The following is a 20,838-nucleotide window of genomic DNA, read 5'->3' on the forward strand; positions in this document are numbered from 1 at the left end:
TTAAAATTGTATATGTCATTAAATACTTTATTTTATAAGTATACCATTCAAGTACATGGATGCCACCCTGACACAGAAAACACACTTCGGCTATATTCACACATTAGTGATATGGTCAGTACTTTGAATCAGTGAGATAAAACCAGCAGTGGTGATTGTTGTGTTTTTGACCCACTCCTGGTTTTGACAATCACCTATGCAAAACACTGACATGTGAATAAGGCCTTAAATTGTAGTATATTTTAACAGCCATGGGAGCAGTAATGTAATACTGGCTTCTTTATGTATACCAGGCGTAAAGAATCCATGGTACATCTGAAAATCTGAGCTGTAGAAGGAGTCCTGGGTTACTAAATTGGAACTTTTTCCTAGTTACAGGTCAATACCTCAATCCAAAAGGATCCAACAATACAAGTACTGTACAAGCCAAAAACAAATAACACTTTCCAATGTGTATATAAACGTAAAAGACCATGATGACACCAACGTGAGCTGGAGTGCATTCAACTTTAACTATCTAAGATCTCTAAAACCTCCTCACAGTTTACTAACTCTTTGTTTGCAGATCACATTTTTAATCTAAATCTCAATGTTGTCCATTTACAAGATATAGTCCTCGGTTGTTGGCATTTAGCTACTTGTCAGTGACAGAAGGTTTCCAAAAATAGGCTTAAAGTTTCCTCTCTCAAACTGTTGAGAAAAACCTTCTATACCATATAAAATATTGGGTGTTGTTTTTCCAGTTGCTTGCAGATAACCCTTCTGGATTTTGAAGGTATGGGTGCAATCCATACCTGTGGAGTATTTGATGAGTAGACATTTGAGGATTCATAGTTATGGTTATCTTCCGAAGTCCTACTACTTATGAGTGTGCCACGTATCGCTTCTTCTAGTACATGACACTGTATGCCAAGTGATCGATTCGATTTGGAAATATTGGCCATGACTTTTTTGTTTTTTGTGCCAATTACTAGATCGGTCTGTGTGGATTTATGAACTTGACCTGGAAAATAATCAGTCATTGTACCAATCGATCGAGTATGACTTGTACGGCTACCCTTTCTTAAGATACCTCTATTACGATGCTCTCTAGAAGACGTGTGTGTATGTATTGGTAGTTCAATAACTGTCACAGCAGCTTCTTCTAAACAGTGTTCAGAATCCACATCAATCACCTCTGAATCCGAAATAATGGGCACTGATATTGTACTAGAACCTAAAAGAGTTGGCGATCGAGCATATAAATGATCAAAATTTTCAATACCTGCAAAAATACACATAGGTCTATCATCTTTCTTGACATTCTTAGATTTAGGGGTTTTTGGGATACACGTTTCTGATGGAAATATTGTAGGTAGGGCATCCTTTTTTAAACATCTAGTTGTTCCTCGAACTTCATAACAATCTAAACTGAAGTGTTTGGAACACATCCGAAAGGCTCCTTTTGCGCTGAGAAAAATCTTTTGACACGTTGCGTCTACATCTCCAAAGTCCTGTGGTGTCTCGAGTAGCCATCTTCTAATGATATTTATATCCCGTGGAAAGGAATGCAAAACTAAATCAGGTTCCTTTAGCTTCCAGGAACTATTACATCCATTTACAATGCACGATGGCATTCTGCAAAGAAAGAAAAGAATTGTCGGATTTCAATGACATACTGAAATACAGACCTTGCTTAAAGTAAATTCCAAATTCTTCCAAAACAAGTGCATATGCACAACTGTGTACAATAAGCAAGAAGCCACAATATATTAACTAAGCTCTTACAATACCAGCAGCAGGATCAAGGCATGACTAAGCTGAGGGGGCAGCATATGTATTAGGAGGCGCAAAATATAATAATAGACCACTAAGGAAAAGTTCAAACTTTTACCCATTCATGACCAAGGGACATTTGTACTAAATGTCCTCATGAAAAAGAAAATGTAAAATGTAATAAATATTTACCAAAATATGTATGGTGTCAATCAGTCACCCTTTCACAGATTCAGCTATGATATCTGTACTAGGGCATCTAGAAATACAGTTCTGATGTCATTTTAAAGATGATCTCCCCTTTATTATCACACCAGGATTGTGTTTTATGTGCAAAAGAATCAGAGATATCCACTCAGAGATAATCGTCTGGTAGTTTGCATTGAGGATCCAGTGCTCCCGTGGGCCCTCGGCGCTGTATCATTTGCCTAATTATGCACATCTCATGTGTGCATGATATAGCACAGCCCTACCTCCCTTTCCCCTTCCCGACAGCAGTTGATATGTCTGAGCTCTCGAGAACTGTAGTGCTTTAATGCGCGTAGGTTGTGCGCAGCAAAGTGCAAAGCAGCCGGCTGCACTGCCCACAACTAGTGAGCATGCACTACAGTTCCAGACCTGTACCAAAGCCGTCTATGGGGATGTTTATCCATCTGCAAAACTTGCGGCCGGATATATGTCCCCACATGTGCAGTGTGAAAGGGGCCTAAGGTTGTGTATACCCAATCTAAGGACCAAAGTTTTAAAGCTATGTCCTGAGATGTAAAACCATGAAATTCAATGAGGGAGTGCTTATTTTTTCTCATGAATGAGTTGTCTTAAAAAGGTTGTTTGAGGTTTCATGGTTATCCTTTATCCTGTGTGTGATAACTATCTGATCATGTAAGGGGGGGGGGGGCAGATGTTGTATTCCCGCCATCCAAACTGTCAACACATTTCAGGTCTAGGCCTACCTTGGCAATTTTTAGTTGTCTATTTCAGTTACTATGGCGGTCAAAAAAAAATTTGGGGCTCATTTAATAAGGGTCGTGGATCGCACTTTTGTCGGACTGTTTGTCTTTTTTGGGGATTACACGGCTTGGACTTGTATTTAACAGGTGTCTGCACTGGTACTGTGTCGCACAAAATCTTTTTTGGCGCAGCTGCACTGGCTTCCATGCGGGACCAATCGGGTTGGATGCCGTTGGACGATCCGACTGAGCACAGGATTTAATTTTCAAATTGTGTCACAAGCTAAAGCACTTATATGCACCATGAAAAAAAAGGTGAACTCCTGAGCGGAGAAATGACACATGAACGATTTTAGTTAATTTTCGGTGCACTTTTTAATGCACTTTCGGTGAAATCCGTTGGACAGGTAAGTAAATGTGCCCCAATATATGACATCTACAAACCATATTTGGTAACATAATGAGGCACATTTACTTACCTGTCCGATGAAGTTCCCCAAAAGTGCATTGATGATAATGAACTCTGCCGCGATTCAATAAGATCGTGCGCCCGATATGCTGCATGTGTCGGTACCTTCACGGTACAGTCTGATTGAGAATGGCACAAAACTGTTCTCCGTTCTTTCCGTTTTACACATCCAATGATTACATCCGCCACTAAATGTACTTCGCTGACCAGCCAGTATGTCATGATTTGGATTCCTCGTTTCCAGGTTAATTAAATTAAACATACCAAGCACTCTGTTATTGACTACTGACTCCCAGCACTTGTAACTTTTATTCAAGGCTGCATTAAAATAATAGAATGTACTGTCCAGTACAATCAACAGAGCGACGTGGGCTCATGCGGTTGCATTGATATTAGCGGCAGCGAGCAATAAAAGACGCTGGGTTTATAAGCTAATGTCTCCTCCCCTCAAGGTGAGCCTTGGTATCCATCTATTCAATCGGAATGTCCCTTCCCCAACGTACCTCCTACCCGATCTAGTCCATCACTCACCCCCGCATTGACAGCAAGGGATCCACCCTCGCCGCCTGTCATGTGACTCCGGTTACATGTTCGGACCAGAGTCAAGCGTCACTACACCATGGAAACCCCACACAGGGGATGCAGAGGCTCACAGACCACGCCAACCAATCCTCAGCCCAGGTTATCCTGAGCTGCAGGGAACAGCCCCACATGAGAGATTACCTGGAGCTGAGTGGAGCTTAAAGGGGTTTTCCCATCTGGGCATTTAAATTTAATTAAATTTATTTATTTTAATTTTTCATAAATGTAGCCATGTTGTCTCTTAGAAACAAGATACGACCACCTCACATTTTGTCAGCAATGGCCAGAGATGCACTATTGAGTCCCGCCTGACCACCTGGCTTCAGTGTTCATTACCACAGGCCGGCTGTAGGACATGCAGTAACTCCCGGACATTTCATATACAAAAAAACTTTTTGTTTCTTTGTGCAATCACTCCAGCAGAGGTGGCCGTATCCAAGGACACAGCCTTGTTTCTAAGGGACCATGTCACTACATTTCTGAGAAATTATCTTCTCACAGGAACATTACTTTTAATGACATCTAATTGAAGAAATGTTTATACATGGCAGATTAATTAATCTGGATGTGAATGCGGAGATGAGAATACACCTTTATGGTAATGCGAAAAACCCACAGCCAGCCCCAATCCCTGCCAACATAACGGGATACAACTTCTGACATAAGGAGAAGGGTGAGCAAAGATGATCCCAAAACCCGGGTCCCCAGATGGACAACACAGGCTGGCTCTCACCAAACATAGAGATAAATGCATGGCCAATAACCAGTCAGAAATCCCTGCTGTGATGCACTGAAGCATCCAGGTTAAAAAAGGGGGTATACAGAAGGGTTTGGGACATATGGGACAGAGATTGTGAGGGAACCCAAAATACAGCAATTAATCCCGTGGTACCACATCCCGTGTGCGGTTTCCATGGTATAGTGACGCTTGACTCCGGTCCGAAGATGTCACTGGAGTCACATGACAGGCGGCGAGGGTGGATCCCTTGCTGTCAATGCGGGGATGAGTGACAGCCTCGATCGGTAGGAGGTCCACTGAGGAAGGACGTCTTTTGTTGCTCGCTGCCGCTATTATCAATGCAACAGCGTGAGCCCACGTCAATCTGTTGATTGTTAACTGCTCTAGACAATACATTGTGATGACCCCTGATGATAGAAACAATTGAAACGCGTAGGGTCAGAAAGATATCTTAAGGTGTTGAACATGAACTGCTTTATCACACTCAGCCTAGATAGGTGTATACTCATCTGTAACTATCCTAGGGCATAGTAGAGTGTGCGTCGACCCTTATTCATCTTCTCTTAGGGCACCAAAATAACACTTCATCCCAGTGATCGGAGGTGACAGAATTACTGATCCAGGGTTTATATATATTTTTAATTCTATATACACACTGCGGGAAATGACACTACACAAACGAGGTTCTATTTTAATGCAGACGTGAATAAAAGTTACATTTTAATTACTACTCACAGGCCACGCCCTCTTGACAAAACCAGTGAATCTTCTATTTTTAAATAGAGGTCCTATCTTACTATTATCTAATTTTTATCAGTGAATATAGATGTTAACATGCTCTTCTGAAATCTCTACCTAATCCTGCCCCTTTTTTATAATGTGGGGGCCTGGCTACACCTGTACCGAGGTGTGACATATTCCTAGTTATATCACATCTTCTTCTAGGGGTCTCATAAGAATATGATATAAGATATGCACAGCACATTTCCTAGGATATATTTACAAATCCATCGGAGTGCGGGGGACTCTTCTTAAGACCTTCTTCAACTCTGTAGTGGCACCAGCCATCTTCTTTGGTGTAGTCCGTTGGGGAAGCAGCATCTCAGCGAGGGAGAGGAGCAGACTGGACAAACTGATTAGGAAAGCCAGTTCTGTCCTGGGGGGTCCTCTTGACACAGTGAAGGTGGTAGCTGAGAGGAGGACACTGTGTAAGTGTCCGCAGTCTGTCTGTGACTGGATCGTAAAGGCACAGTGTCAGCCTATGCATGTGTATAGGCTGACACAGCTAATACCCTGCAGTACATCAGTATTGCAGAGTGTTATCATGAAAAAGCAGATGATTGCTTCTTCATGTCCCATGGTAAAAAAGAAATAAAAACATTTAAAAAAAAGCGTAAGTTTAATAGAAAATGAATTAATAACTTAGTAAAAATGCCCAAAATCCCCATTAACACATAAAATGACATATAATGTGAAAAAGGTCAAAATCATTTCACAATCCCCACAAATATAGTATCACTGTGTCTGTTACAACCCGTACAATAAAAATAAATAATCATTAAACCTGCAAAATTAACGACATAAAATGCTGTTAAAAGGGTATTTTGGCGCTGGCTTTCATGCGAAATAAATGGGGGGAGGGCCGTCGGATGGTCCGTCGGATTCGGAAAAAACGCAGGATTTAACTTCAAAATTGTGTCACAAGCCAAGCACTTACATGCACCGGGAAGGAGAAGAAGGTAAACTCCGGTGGACCTGATCGGGGAAGCGACACATGCAGGATATCGGGCACACAACCTTAGTGAATCGCGGCAGAGTTCATCCTCGTTGGACAGTCTGGATCGGGGATCGCGTATGGACCGGGTAAGTAAATGTGCCCCAATATGTTTTCAACAATAGGGGATACCAATCCCAAAATGGTATCACTGGAAAATACCTCTCATTCCTCCCAAAAATTGGCCACAAAATTTTATAGTCTTCAAAAGGGCGGCAATGTATGTAGGACAAAACTGCGCCTCGCTGTGCGCCAATGCAACAAGTAATGGTTGTCTCCGTATTGAGGGGAGCTTCCATAAATTACATAAAAATCAGACAGGTATGTAAATGTGCCTTATTATGTTACCAAATATGGTTTGTAGATGTCATATATTGGGGCACATTTACTTACCTGTCCAACGGTTCACCTTCTTTTTCATGGTGCATATAAGTGCTTTAGCTTGTGACACAATTTGAAAGTTAAATCCTGTGCTCAGTCGGATCGTCTGATGGCATGCCCCCCGATTTTTGTCGCATGGAAGCCAGCGCAGCTGCGCCAAAAAGCGATTGTGTGCGACACAATACCAGCGCAGACACCTGTTAAATACATGTCCAAGCCGTGTAATCCCCGAAAAAGACGAACAGTCCGACAACAGTGCGATCCACGACCCTTAGTAAATGAGCCCCATTATGTTTTATGAAATGTGTTGACAAACAGTTTGAATGGCGGGAATACAACATCTGCCCCCCCACCTTACATGATCAGATAGTTATCACACACAGGATAGGGGATAACCATGAAACCTCAAACAACCTTTTTAAGACAACTCATTCATGAGAAAAAATAAGCACACCCTCGTTGAGTTTCATGGTTTTACATCTCAGGACATAGCTTTAAAACTTTGGTCCTTAGATTGGGTATACACAACCTTAGGCCCCTTTCACACTGCACATGTGGGGACATATATCCGGCCGCAAGTTTGCAGATGGATAAACAACCCCATAGACGGCTTTGGTACAGGTCTGGAACTGTAGTGAACGGTGAAGTGACATGCACGATATTGGGCGCATGATCTTAGTGAATTGTGAGACAATGCAGTTTCTTTGAACTCTGCCGGACAGATAAGTAAACGTGCCCCAAAGAGTTTTCTGTATTGTCCTGACTATAAAAACTGTAGATTCAAACTGAACGTATCTAAACTATGAATTAACACATGTGGAATTATATACTTAACAAAAAAGTGTAAAACAACTGAAAATATGTTGTATATTCTAGGTTCTTCAAAGTAGCCACCTTTGGCTTTGCATACTCTAGGCATACTCTTGATAAGCATCAAGAGGTAGTCACCTGAAATGATCTTCCAACAGTCTTGAAGGAGTTTCCAGAGATGCTTAGCACTTGTTGGCCATTTTGCCTTCACTCTGCGGTACAGCTCACCCCAAACCAACTCGATTGGGTTCAGGTCTGGTGACTGTGGAGGCTATATCATTGTCAGGGTTCGGGGTCAGTGGACCCCCTGGACCACCGCGGGAGATGGTACTAGCCGACACCCGGACCGGAATCTAAGTTGCACCTGGTTTTTACCAGAGCCTATTGCAAAGCAGGTTGCGGCATGGAACCACCAGGTTGTTCCACATGTGTGATCAGTTTTATTTACAAGTCTGTCCTAAGACAGGATAGAGCCTTAACGGTCAGGCCTAAAACATAACTTTTAATAGGTCTATAAAATTGTAATCGATTGTTATCACACAGTGAGTTTAAAATTCGCAAGTCCGAGGCTGCTGATTAACCTAGTGTGATCTATAATGCTGGGTATTCACTCAGCCTATAAGTGCATCGACGGGTCTCTGCAGGGGGGGCTATTGTTTGGCTTTTAATTTGACTTGTTTGTGGCTGCGTATGCAACGGGCCACTGCAGAGACCCGTCGATGCACTTATAGGCTGAGTGAATACCCAGCATTATAGATCACACTAGGTTAATCAGCAGCCTCGGACTTGCGAATTTTAAACTCACTGTGTGATAACAATCGATTACAATTTTATAGACCTATTAAAAGTTATGTTTTAGGCCTGACCGTTAAGGCTCTATCCTGTCTTAGGACAGACTTGTAAATAAAATAGTACTTCGCCTTGGCAGTCCTAAAAGGGCTCTCCTGTGATTCGACATGTGTGATCAGCCCGCGGTGGCAGCCGAGGTTGCGGAACAGAAACGGAGACCAGGCTTAAGGTCAGGAACATGGAGCACGGAGTCAGGGCAGGCGGCAGAGATGCAGAGGTCAGATCCGAGGTCACAACAGGAATTCAGGCAGAACAGAATAGGGAACATCGCAGGGAACAGGAAGCTTTCTCAATGGCAAAATGAGCTCAAAGATCCGGCAGGGAATCCTAGGAACAGCCAGCCTCTTAAGGAAACTTGGGAGTGCCAGCGCCAATCAGAGGTGTGCTGTCTCTTTAAATCCTAGACTGACCTTCATTTGTTAAAGTAATGATAGACACTCGTTTTTCTTTACTTAGCCATAATACAAATGATTACAGTCTATTCAGTAGTAGCTGTGTATTCACTGGACTTGTGCACAACACAACTGATGGTCCCAAACTCATTGGGAAAACCAGTCAATATCAGGTGTGACACCACTTGCCTCACACAGTGCACCTTATTCTCATAGAGTTAATCATGTTCTTGATTATGGCCTGTTGAAAGTTGGGCCACTCTTCTTAAATGGTTATGTAAAGTTGCTGGCCATTGATTGGAACTGCCACAAACTGTTGTATATGGCAATCCAGTGCCCCCCAAACATGCTCAATGGGGAATATGTAAACTTTATTGATGAACATACAAAGGGTATAAAATACATATATCCATAAAATCAAAAGCGGGTTGGACTTGCTGCGGCATGGTACCACCAGGTCGTCCCACAGGTGCGACTTTGTCCACAGTGGCAACCAAGGCAAAGTACAAAGACGACAGGCAGAATCATGGTTGGGGACAGGCAGGAGATCGAGACAGGCAGCAAAGGATCAATGTCAGGAACAAAGCAGGAGGTCAGGGCAAGCGGAACAGGATCAAAGTCAAGTACAGACCCGGGGTCACAACGGGAAATCCAAACACAGGCACAAGGCTGGAACACAAGCTTTCTCAATGGTAAGGCCAGCGCCAATTAACGGTGCGCTGGCCCTTTAAATCTTCTGAAGCTGGCGCCTTTCCGCCTGAGGAGACGGGGACGCCATGGACCTGGGCGCAGGGGCACACAGAGAGGCACGGGTGAGCCTGCGGGAGCACCCATGACAGCCCTCCTTCTTTCAACTGTATTGTTGACCTCAGGGGGGAAAGATGAGGAAGAACAGGTAGCAGTAAGTTACTGCTGAAAATGCCATGTTGGCACTTGACAGTAAATAAGTGGATTTTGGTTGTAGTTTGGGTACTCTGTCTCCAAAAGGTTCACCATCACTGGTTTATAGTCTCGTTAGGGAGCTCGGCATGTCTCAGTCCTAGTATGCACAATTCGTGCATTAGACAAGTTACATGTTGTTGAAATTCTTTTGGTTGGTTTATCAATGGGTAACATGTCCAGTTCTGCTTATGCAAGAACGAGGATTTTTGCAGCTTTGGGGAAATGTGTACAGATCCTTGCAACAATGGGCCATGCATCATAATGCTGCAACTTGAGAACATGGTCAATGGTGAATGACACAACACTGAACCTCAGGATCTCGGTCCATTTAAAATGGTATCTATGTCCATTCAAAATGCCATAAATATAGTACACCTCTGTGTTTGTTGTCCATAACATGACCCCTCCGCTACCACCAATACCATTCATAATGACCAGTATATTCACATTGCTGACATCAGCAAATTGCTTACCCGCATGAAATCATACACACAGTCTGCCTTGTGCCCTGTGCAGTGAAAGGCCAACATTCATCCGTGACAGAATGTTGCTATAGTACAGTGATGGCGAACCTTTTAGAGACCGAGTGCCCAAACTTATAACAAAGTCCGACTTATTTATCACAAAGTGCCAACGCAGATATATAATTTGTGATTTATACTCCCCTCTCTGTCACAGATTTCTTTCATATCAGCACCTTGAGGACACCAATTAAGCAGAAGCTAAAAGAAATTTGGATGATCATTGTAGCTTCCCTCCAGGGTCCATAAACAGGAAGAATTATCAGGGCCGGAGCAGGAGCTACAATGATAATGCAGATCTGTAGTCCTGTCACTTTAAAATAGCTCTGTACACAGCAAGTCCTAGGCTGTTTGGGTCTGTAGGAAGATACCTGGAGTCCTCTCTGGGTGCCCATAGAAAGGGCTCTAAGTGCCACCTCTGGCACCCGTGCCACAGGTTCGCCACCACTGCTATAGTACATGAGCATTTATCCACTCCAGTCGGTTTGAACACCGCAGTGTCATCATGTGGAGACCCGGAGGAGGACTAGTATTATGCATGTGACGGTTTATGGAGGTCTGATAGTTTCTATGAATATGCAAACTGATTGTTGCAGCAGCTGTTTGTGTGGCCGGTCTTGGAGGTAATGATGCTTGGAGTGCAGGTCCCAGGCTGGTGGTTACACATTCTCTGTATGGAATTACTGACAAATTCTTTGAAATGCCATTGGAGACTTATTGTAGATAAATGAATATTAAACTCCTGGACAAAAGGGGCCATGTGCTGCGCGATAGAACTGCACATTTTATATGGCATTTTATTGTGGCTAGCCTAAGGCATGCCTGTGCAATCATGATAAGTAATGGGTGAAGGTGCCTAACTATGGTTATCTCAAGAACGTAGCCACCATTTTGAAAGCCAATATATTGGCCCAAAGGCAAGATGGGTCATATAATATATCAAGGAAGACCATAATGGTCCCACAAATTGAATTGAAAAATCTATTTAAAGAGAACTGTCACCAGATTTTGACCACCCTGAGTAACAATGCATGCTGATAAAGGGTTAAAAGTCCTCCCCATTATCCAATATCACCTAAAATTAGCTGCCAGTGGGGCACTGTATCTTGATTAATTTCTGATGCAAATTAGCTTTTGTTACTCATGTCTGTTCTTTGTGACTCTTTTCTCTTTCAGGCTGGCAGTGAACCATGCCCCATTATTCTGACTGACAGCTCTGTGTCTCTTCAAATCACTGCTCTGCCCCCTTGTGGTTAGGGACTGTCTGCTAATAGTCAACTACAGACATATAAAACTCTATGTACAAATGGAAAATATTGTGTCAATTTTTTTTACATGGTGCCAGTGACATCATCGCAGGTTCTTTAGCTTTCTAAGAATAGAAAACTGTACACCATGTATGTAATCATATCAAATCACAGCAGCCTCCATGAAGGATGGAGAAGAGTAGAAGCCCATGGAGGCTTTTGTGACTTCATGTGGTCAGATACATACATGGGGTACAGTTTGCTATTATTAAGAGTCTAAAGATTATGTTGCACACACTGCTGTAATACACCTCTATGTCCTGCACATACACACACTGTTGTAGTACACCTTTATGAAATTTACATACACACACGGTTGTTGTACACCTCTCCATCATACACACTATTGCTGTACACCTCTACATAACACACTGTTATTGTATACCTCCACATCATGTACACACACACTGGGGCACATTTACTAAGGGTCCGAACGCCGCATTTTCATCGGGTTTCGCAATTTTTTCAGTTTTGCCCTGAATTGCCCCTGGTTTTGGCGCACACGATTGGATTGTGTCACATCGGCGCCGGCTTGCATGCGACACAAATCGGGGGGCGTGCCGTCAGACAACCCGACTGATTCAGACAAGCCGCAGAATTAAAAAAGCAAATTGTGTCGCAAGATCAGCACTTACATGCACCGGGAAGAAGAAGGTGAACTCCGGCAGACCTCAGCGGGGAAAGCGACACATGCAAGAAATTGGACACACGATCTTAGTGAATCATGGAAGACCCGAATCCTCATCGGACAATGCGCGGTGGGGATCGCAGCGGGATGTGTAAGTGAATGTGCCACACTGTTGTTGTCCACCTCTCCAGCATACACAAAACACTGTTGTTGTACACCTCTACATCATACACACACCGTTGTAGTACACCTATATGAACTGTACATATACACACTGTTGTACAGCACATAGGGGTGTACTACATATACACACTATTGTAGTATTGTAGTACACCTCTATGTACTGTACATACACACTATTGTAGTACACCTCTATGTACTGTACATACACACTATTGTAGTACACCTCTACGTACTGTACATACACACTTTTGTAGTACACCTCTATATGCTGTACATACACCCTATTGTTTTACACCTCTATGTGCTGTACATCCACACTATTGTAGTACACCTCTATGTGCTGCACATACACACTATTGTAGTACACCTCTATGTGCTGCACATACACACTATTGTAGTACACCTCTATGTGCTGCACTTACACACTATTGTAGTACACCTCTATGTACTGTACATACACACTATTGTAGTACACCTCTATGTGCTGTAGATATACACACTATTGTAGTACAACTCTATGTACTGTACATACACACTATTGTAGTACACCTCTATGTGCTGTACATACACACTATTGTAGTACACCTCTATGTGCTGTACATACACACTATTGTAGTACACCTCTATGTGCTGTACATACACACTATTGTAGTACACCTCTATGTGCTGCACATACACACTATTGTAGTACATCTCTATATACTGTACATATAAACACTATTGTATTACACCTCTATGTGCTGTACATATACACACTATTGTAGTACACCTCTATGTGCTGTACATACACACTATTGTAGTACACCTCTATGTGCTGTACATACACACTATTGTAGTACACCTCTATGTACTGTACATACACACTATTGTAGTACACCTCTATGTGCTGTCCATACACACTATTGTAGTACACCTCTATATACTGTACACACACTATTGTAGTACACCTCTATGTGCTGTATATAGACACTATTGTAGTACACTTCTATGTGCTGTACATACACACTATTGTAGTACACCTCTACGTACTGTACATACACACTTTTGTAGTACACCTCTATGTGCTGTACATATACACTATTGTAGTACACTCTATGTGCTGTCCATACACACTATTGTAGTACATCTCTATATACTGTACACACACTATTGTAGTACACCTCTATATGCTGTACATACACCCTATTGTTTTACACCTCTATGTGCTGTACATCCACACTATTGTAGTACACCTCTATGTGCTGCACATACACACTATTGTAGTACACCTCTATGTGCTGCACATACACACTATTGTAGTACACCTCTATGTGCTGCACTTACACACTATTGTAGTACACCTCTATGTACTGTACATACACACTATTGTAGTACACCTCTATGTGCTGTAGATATACACACTATTGTAGTACAACTCTATGTACTGTACATACACACTATTGTAGTACACCTCTATGTGCTGTACATACACACTATTGTAGTACACCTCTATGTGCTGTACATACACACTATTGTAGTACACCTCTATGTGCTGTACATACACACTATTGTAGTACACCTCTATGTGCTGCACATACACACTATTGTAGTACATCTCTATATACTGTACATATAAACACTATTGTATTACACCTCTATGTGCTGTACATATACACACTATTGTAGTACACCTCTATGTGCTGTACATACACACTATTGTAGTACACCTCTATGTGCTGTACATACACACTATTGTAGTACACCTCTATGTACTGTACATACACACTATTGTAGTACACCTCTATGTGCTGTCCATACACACTATTGTAGTACACCTCTATATACTGTACACACACTATTGTAGTACACCTCTATGTGCTGTATATAGACACTATTGTAGTACACTTCTATGTGCTGTACATACACACTATTGTAGTACACCTCTACGTACTGTACATACACACTTTTGTAGTACACCTCTATGTGCTGTACATATACACTATTGTAGTACACTCTATGTGCTGTCCATACACACTATTGTAGTACACCTCTATGTGCTGTACATATACACACTATTGTAGTACACCTCTATGTACTGTACATCCACACTATTGTAGTACACCTCTATATACTGTACACACACTATTGTAGTACACCTCTATGTGCTGTATATACACACTATTGTAGTACACCTCTATGTGCTGTACATACACACTATTGTAGTACACCTCTATGTGCTGTACATACACACTATTGTAGTACACCTCTATGTGCTGCACATACACACTATTGTAGTACACCTCTATATACTGTACACACACTATTGTAGTACACCTCTATGTGCTGTATATAGACACTATTGTAGTACACTTCTATGTGCTGTACATACACACTATTGTAGTACACCTCTATGTGCTGTACATACACACTATTGTAGTACACCTCTATGTGCTGTACATATACACACTATTGTAGTACACCTCTATGTGCTTTACATCCACACTATTGTAGTACACCTCTATGTACTGTACATCCACACTATTGTAGTACACCTCTATGTACTGTACATACACACTATTGTAGTACACCTCTATATGCTGTACATACACACTATTGTAGTACACCTCTATGTGCTGTACATATACACACTATTGTAGTACACCTCTATGTGCTGTACATATACACACTATTGTAGTACACCTCTATGTGTTGTACATATACACACTATTGTAGTACACCTCTATGTGTTGTACATATACACACTATTGTAGTACACCTCTATGTACTGTACATACACACTATTGTAGTACACCTCTATGTGCTGTACATATACACACTATTGTAGTACACCTCTATGTGTTGTACATATACACACTATTGTAGTACACCTCTATGTACTGTACATACACACTATTGTAGTACACCTCTACGTACTGTACATACACACTATTGTAGTACACCTCTATGTACTGTACATACACACTATTGTAGTACACCTCTATGTGCTGTACATATACACACTATTGTAGTACACCTCTATGTGTTGTACATACACACTATTGTAGTACACCTCTATGTGCTGTACATATACACACTATTGTAGTACACCTCTATGTGCTGTACATACACACTATTGTAGTACACCTCTATGTACTGTACATACACACTATTGTAGTACACCTCTATGTGCTGTACATATACACACTATTGTAGTACACCTCTATGTGTTGTACATACACACTATTGTAGTACACCTCTATGTGCTGTACATATACACACTATTGTAGTACACCTCTATGTGCTGTACATACACACTATTGTAGTACACCTCTATGTGCTGTACATACACACTATTGTAGTACACCTCTATGTGCTGTACATACACTATTGTAGTACAACTCTATGTGCTGTACATACACACTATTGTAGTACACTTCTAAGTGCTGTACATATACACACTATTGTAGTACACCTCTATGTACTGTACATACACACTATTGTAGTACACCTCTATGTACTGTACATACACACTATTGTAGTACACCTCTATGTACTGTACATACACACTATTGTAGTACACCTCTATGTGCTGTACATATACACACTATTGTAGTACACCTCTATGTGCTGTACATATACACACTATTGTAGTACACCTCTATGTGCTGTACATACACACTATTGTAGTACACCTCTATGTGCTGTACATATACACACTATTGTAGTACACCTCTATGTACTGTACATACACACTATTGTAGTACACCTCTATGTACTGTACATACACACTATTGTAGTACACCTCTATGTGCTGTACATATACACACTATTGTAGTACACCTCTATGTGCTGTACATATACACACTATTGTAGTACACCTCTATGTGCTGTACATACACACTATTGTAGTACACCTCTATGTGCTGTACATATACACTATTGTAGTACACCTCTATGTGCTGTACATATACACTATTGTAGTACACCTCTATGTACTGTACATATACACACTATTGTAGTACACCTCTATGTGCTGTACATATACACACTATTGTAGTACACCTCTATGTGTTGTACATATACACACTATTGTAGTACACCTCTATGTACTGTACATACACACTATTGTAGTACACCTCTATGTGCTGTACATACACACTATTGTAAAAAGCACAAGTAGAGACAACAGGTCCTGCTCACCTTCCAACTTGACTGCTGACCAGCGCAAGGTACATCCAAAAAAGCCCCACGGACCAAAGGCACGTATTCCAAGAAGAAGAAGTAGATGTCAGCGCTCCAAGGATATGCAGTAAAAATTCAAATCGTTTATTTCCAAATAAGGTAAAATCCACAAAAGGCAAGTAAACATACGTGTGGTGGCCCAGGTATAGTGACCGACGCGTTTCGCCCTATCTCAGGGCTTAGTCATGGTCTCAGTAGCACTGCTACTGAAACACGTCGGTCACTATACCTGGGCCACCACACGTATGTTTACTTGCCTTTTGTGGATTTTACCTTATTTGGAAATAAACGATTTGAATTTTTACTGCATATCCTTGGAGCGCTGACATCTACTTCTTCTTCTTGGAATACACACTATTGTAGTACACCTCTATATGCTGTACATACACACTATTGTAGTACACCTCTATGTGCTGCACATACACACTATTGTAGTACACCTCTATGTGCTGTACATATACACACTATTGTAGTACACCTCTATGTGCTGTACATACACACTATTGTAGTACACCTCTATGTGCTGTACATATACACACTATTGTAGTACACCTCTATGTGCTGTACATATACACACTATTGTAGTACACCTCTATGTACTGTACATACACACTATTGTAGTACACCTCTATGTGCTGTACATATACACACTATTGTAGTACACCTCTATGTGCTGTACATATACACACTATTGTAGTACACCTCTATGTGCTGTACATATACACACTATTGTAGTACACCTCTATGTACTGTACATACACACTATTGTAGTACACCTCTATGTGCTGTACATATACACACTATTGTAGTACACCTCTATATGCTGTACATACACACTATTGTAGTACACCTCTATGTGCTGTACATACACACAGTGGAGGTCCAGTATATACGTGCAGTCACTCACCTCTCGGTGACATCTGAGCAGTCTCCCTCTATATAATCACTGTGTTTTGTGCAGCCTCCGTCTCTCATTGTACATCCCGTCCTTCCCTTTCCGCCTCAGATTTCGGCAGCTCCCCTCCTCCCGCAGTCTCTCCTCCCCTCACCCTGTACAGTATCTTCCCGAGCTCCATTGCGGATGCTGCTGGGCCCGCGCCATATTGTGGGAGCCGAGCACTAGAAGCATCAGCCCGCAGTATCATCTCCATCTTCATTATCCCCGGGACATCAGGCTCGTCTGCCTGCACAGAGCTCAGTGAGTACAGCCTTGTGCATTGTGTGCCTCCATCTTGTGCCTACCATCCATAGCGAGGATGCCGTTATGTGCTATGCGGGGGCTGCCATTGTCTGAGGAGAGGGGGATGTGAGCACAGATGTGCAGGCAGTATACTGCTCTCCTGTATAGTATTGTATAGGGCAGTATACTGCTCTCCTGTATAGCATTGTATAGGGCAGTATACTGCTTTCCTGTATAGCATTGTATAGGGCAGTATACTGCTCTCCTGTATAGCATTGTATAGGGTAGTATACTGCTTTCCTGTATAGCATTGTATAGGGTAGTATACTGCTCTCCTGTATAGCATTGTATAGGGTAGTATACTGCTCTCCTGTATAGCATTGTATAGGGTGGTATACTGCTCTCCTGTATAGCATTGTATAGGGCGGTATACTGCTCTCCTGTATAGTATTGTATAGGGCGGTATACTGCTCTCCTGTATAGTATTGTATAGGGCGGTATACTGCTCTCCTGTATAGTATTGTATAGGGCGGTATACTGCTCTCCTGTATAGTATTGTATAGGGCGGTATACTGCTCTCCTGTATAGTATTGTATAGGGCGGTATACTGCTCTCCTGTATAGTATTGTATAGGGCGGTATACTGCTCTCCTGTATAGTATTGTATAGGGCGGTATACTGCTCTCCTGTATAGTATTGTATAGGGCGGTATACTGCTCTCCTGTATAGTATTGTATAGGGCGGTATACTGCTCTCCTGTATAGTATTGTATAGGGCGGTATACTGCTCTCCTGTATAGTATTGTATAGGGCGGTATACTGCTCTCCTGTATAGTATTGTATAGGGCGGTATACTGCTCTCCTGTATAGTATTGTATAGGGCAGTATACTGCTCTCCTGTATAGCATTGTATAGGGCAGTATACTGCTTTCCTGTATAGCATTGTATAGGGCAGTATACTGCTCTCCTGTATAGCATTGTATAGGGTAGTATACTGCTTTCCTGTATAGCATTGTATAGGGTAGTATACTGCTCTCCTGTATAGCATTGTATAGGGCGGTATACTGCTCTCCTGTATAGCATTGTATAGGGCGGTATACTGCTCTCCTGTATAGCATTGTATAGGGCGGTATACTGCTCTCCTGTATAGTATTGTATAGGGCGGTATACTGCTCTCCTGTATAGTATTGTATAGGGCGGTATACTGCTCTCCTGTATAGTATTGTATAGGGCGGTATACTGCTCTCCTGTATAGTATTGTATAGGGCGGTATACTGCTCTCCTGTATAGTATTGTATAGGGCGGTATACTGCTCTCCTGTATAGTATTGTATAGGGCGGTATACTGCTCTCCTGTATAGTATTGTATAGGGCGGTATACTGCTCTCCTGTATAGTATTGTATAGGGCGGTATACTGCTCTCCTGTATAGTATTGTATAGGGCGGTATACTGCTCTCCTGTATAGTATTGTATAGGGCGGTATACTGCTCTCCTGTATAGTATTGTATAGGGCGGTATACTGCTCTCCTGTATAGTATTGTATAGGGCGGTATACTGCTCTCCTGTATAGTATTGTATAGGGCGGTATACTGCTCTCCTGTATAGTATTGTATAGGGCGGTATACTGCTCTCCTGTATAGTATTGTATAGGGCGGTATACTGCTCTCCTGTATAGTATTGTATAGGGCGGTATACTGCTCTCCTGTATAGTATTGTATAGGGCGGTATACTGCTCTCCTGTATAGTATTGTATAGGGCGGTATACTGCTCTCCTGTATAGTATTGTATAGGGCGGTATACTGCTCTCCTGTATAGTATTGTATAGGGCGGTATACTGCTCTCCTGTATAGTATTGTATAGGGCGGTATACTGCTCTCCTGTATAGTATTGTATAGGGCGGTATACTGCTCTCCTGTATAGTATTGTATAGGGCGGTATACTGCTCTCCTGTATAGTATTGTATAGGGCGGTATACTGCTCTCCTGTATAGTATTGTATAGGGCGGTATACTGCTCTCCTGTATAGTATTGTATAGGGCGGTATACTGCTCTCCTGTATAGTATTGTATAGGGCGGTATACTGCTCTCCTGTATAGTATTGTATAGGGCGGTATACTGCTCTCCTGTATAGTATTGTATAGGGCGGTATACTGCTCTCCTGTATAGTATTGTATAGGGCGGTATACTGCTCTCCTGTATAGTATTGTATAGGGCGGTATACTGCTCTCCTGTATAGTATTGTATAGGGCGGTATACTGCTCTCCTGTATAGTATTGTACAGGGCGGTATACTGCTCTCCTGTATAGTATTGTACAGGGCGGTATACTGCTCTCCTGTATAGTATTGTACAGGGCGGTATACTGCTCTCCTGTATAGTATTGTACAGGGCGGTATACTGCTCTCCTGTATAGTATTGTACAGGGCGGTATACTGCTCTCCTGTATAGTATTGTACAGGGCGGTATACTGCTCTCCTGTATAGTATTGTACAGGGCGGTATACGGCTCTCCTGTATAGTATTGTACAGATGTGCATGGCAGTGTACTGCTATCCTGCCTCTATAACCAGCCCTGTCTCTAAATATATAGAAATGTATCTAATTTGGGTGGATGCACAGCCCAACATTTGGTACGATGTGTTGCCTCAAAGCTGGTACATCACGTACTGACAGCTACAACCTATTTATCATCATTGTGTCATGTTGTGTAGATGATAAGATTGTATAATGAAATCCAGCGGCTGCTAGCCTAGAGGACAAGGCACACAGCGCCCTCATAATCCCCAGGTGTCTGCAGTGACCACTCACCTGGTGGTGACCCTTGACACCCACTGCACCAGCAGGGGCTGCAGCCATCACTGCTGTGTGTCAGTCCCCAGCTAAGAACTTCTGCTGATCCTGTAATATGTAATCCTTAGAGGGGTCTCACAGCATACACTGACATGTATACCTACCAGTACATTACAGTATTGCCATCTACAGAGGATCAAAGTAAAAGAGCTGCTTGTTCAGAAACAGCATCTATATCTCCAAACTGTGGAACAACAAACCTCAGCAGAGAGGACCATAACTATAACATCTAGGCATGACCTATAGGATGACCTGGCAGGAGACCTTATTACCAGCCACTGACCACATATCTACAGGAACAACTGCACAAG

General features: G+C 42.1%; 2 protein-coding genes across 2 annotated transcripts in view; one reads left to right on the forward strand and one right to left on the reverse strand.

Moving 5' to 3' along the window:
• LOC140103521 (uncharacterized) lies at positions 1 to 17,630 on the reverse strand. Its single transcript, XM_072126618.1, has 2 exons — positions 17,411 to 17,630; positions 1 to 1,617 (listed from the first exon to the last, which is right to left on the reverse strand). Exons 1-2 carry the CDS (start codon positions 17,476 to 17,478, stop codon positions 708 to 710), a joined length of 978 nt encoding a protein of 325 aa, XP_071982719.1. The 5' UTR covers positions 17,479 to 17,630; the 3' UTR covers positions 1 to 707.
• The window catches only part of RNF2 (ring finger protein 2), an 18,311-nt gene continuing 15,039 nt past the window's right edge, over positions 17,567 to 20,838 (forward strand). Inside the window, exon 1 of the mRNA XM_072126617.1 lies at positions 17,567 to 17,701. The gene's annotated coding sequence lies outside the window, so the exon portion shown is untranslated. The remainder of the gene's footprint in view (positions 17,702 to 20,838) is intronic.

The sequence above is a fragment of the Engystomops pustulosus genome, chromosome 10 (assembly GCF_040894005.1).
Source record: "Engystomops pustulosus chromosome 10, aEngPut4.maternal, whole genome shotgun sequence".
Classification (NCBI taxonomy): domain Eukaryota; kingdom Metazoa; phylum Chordata; class Amphibia; order Anura; family Leptodactylidae; genus Engystomops; species Engystomops pustulosus.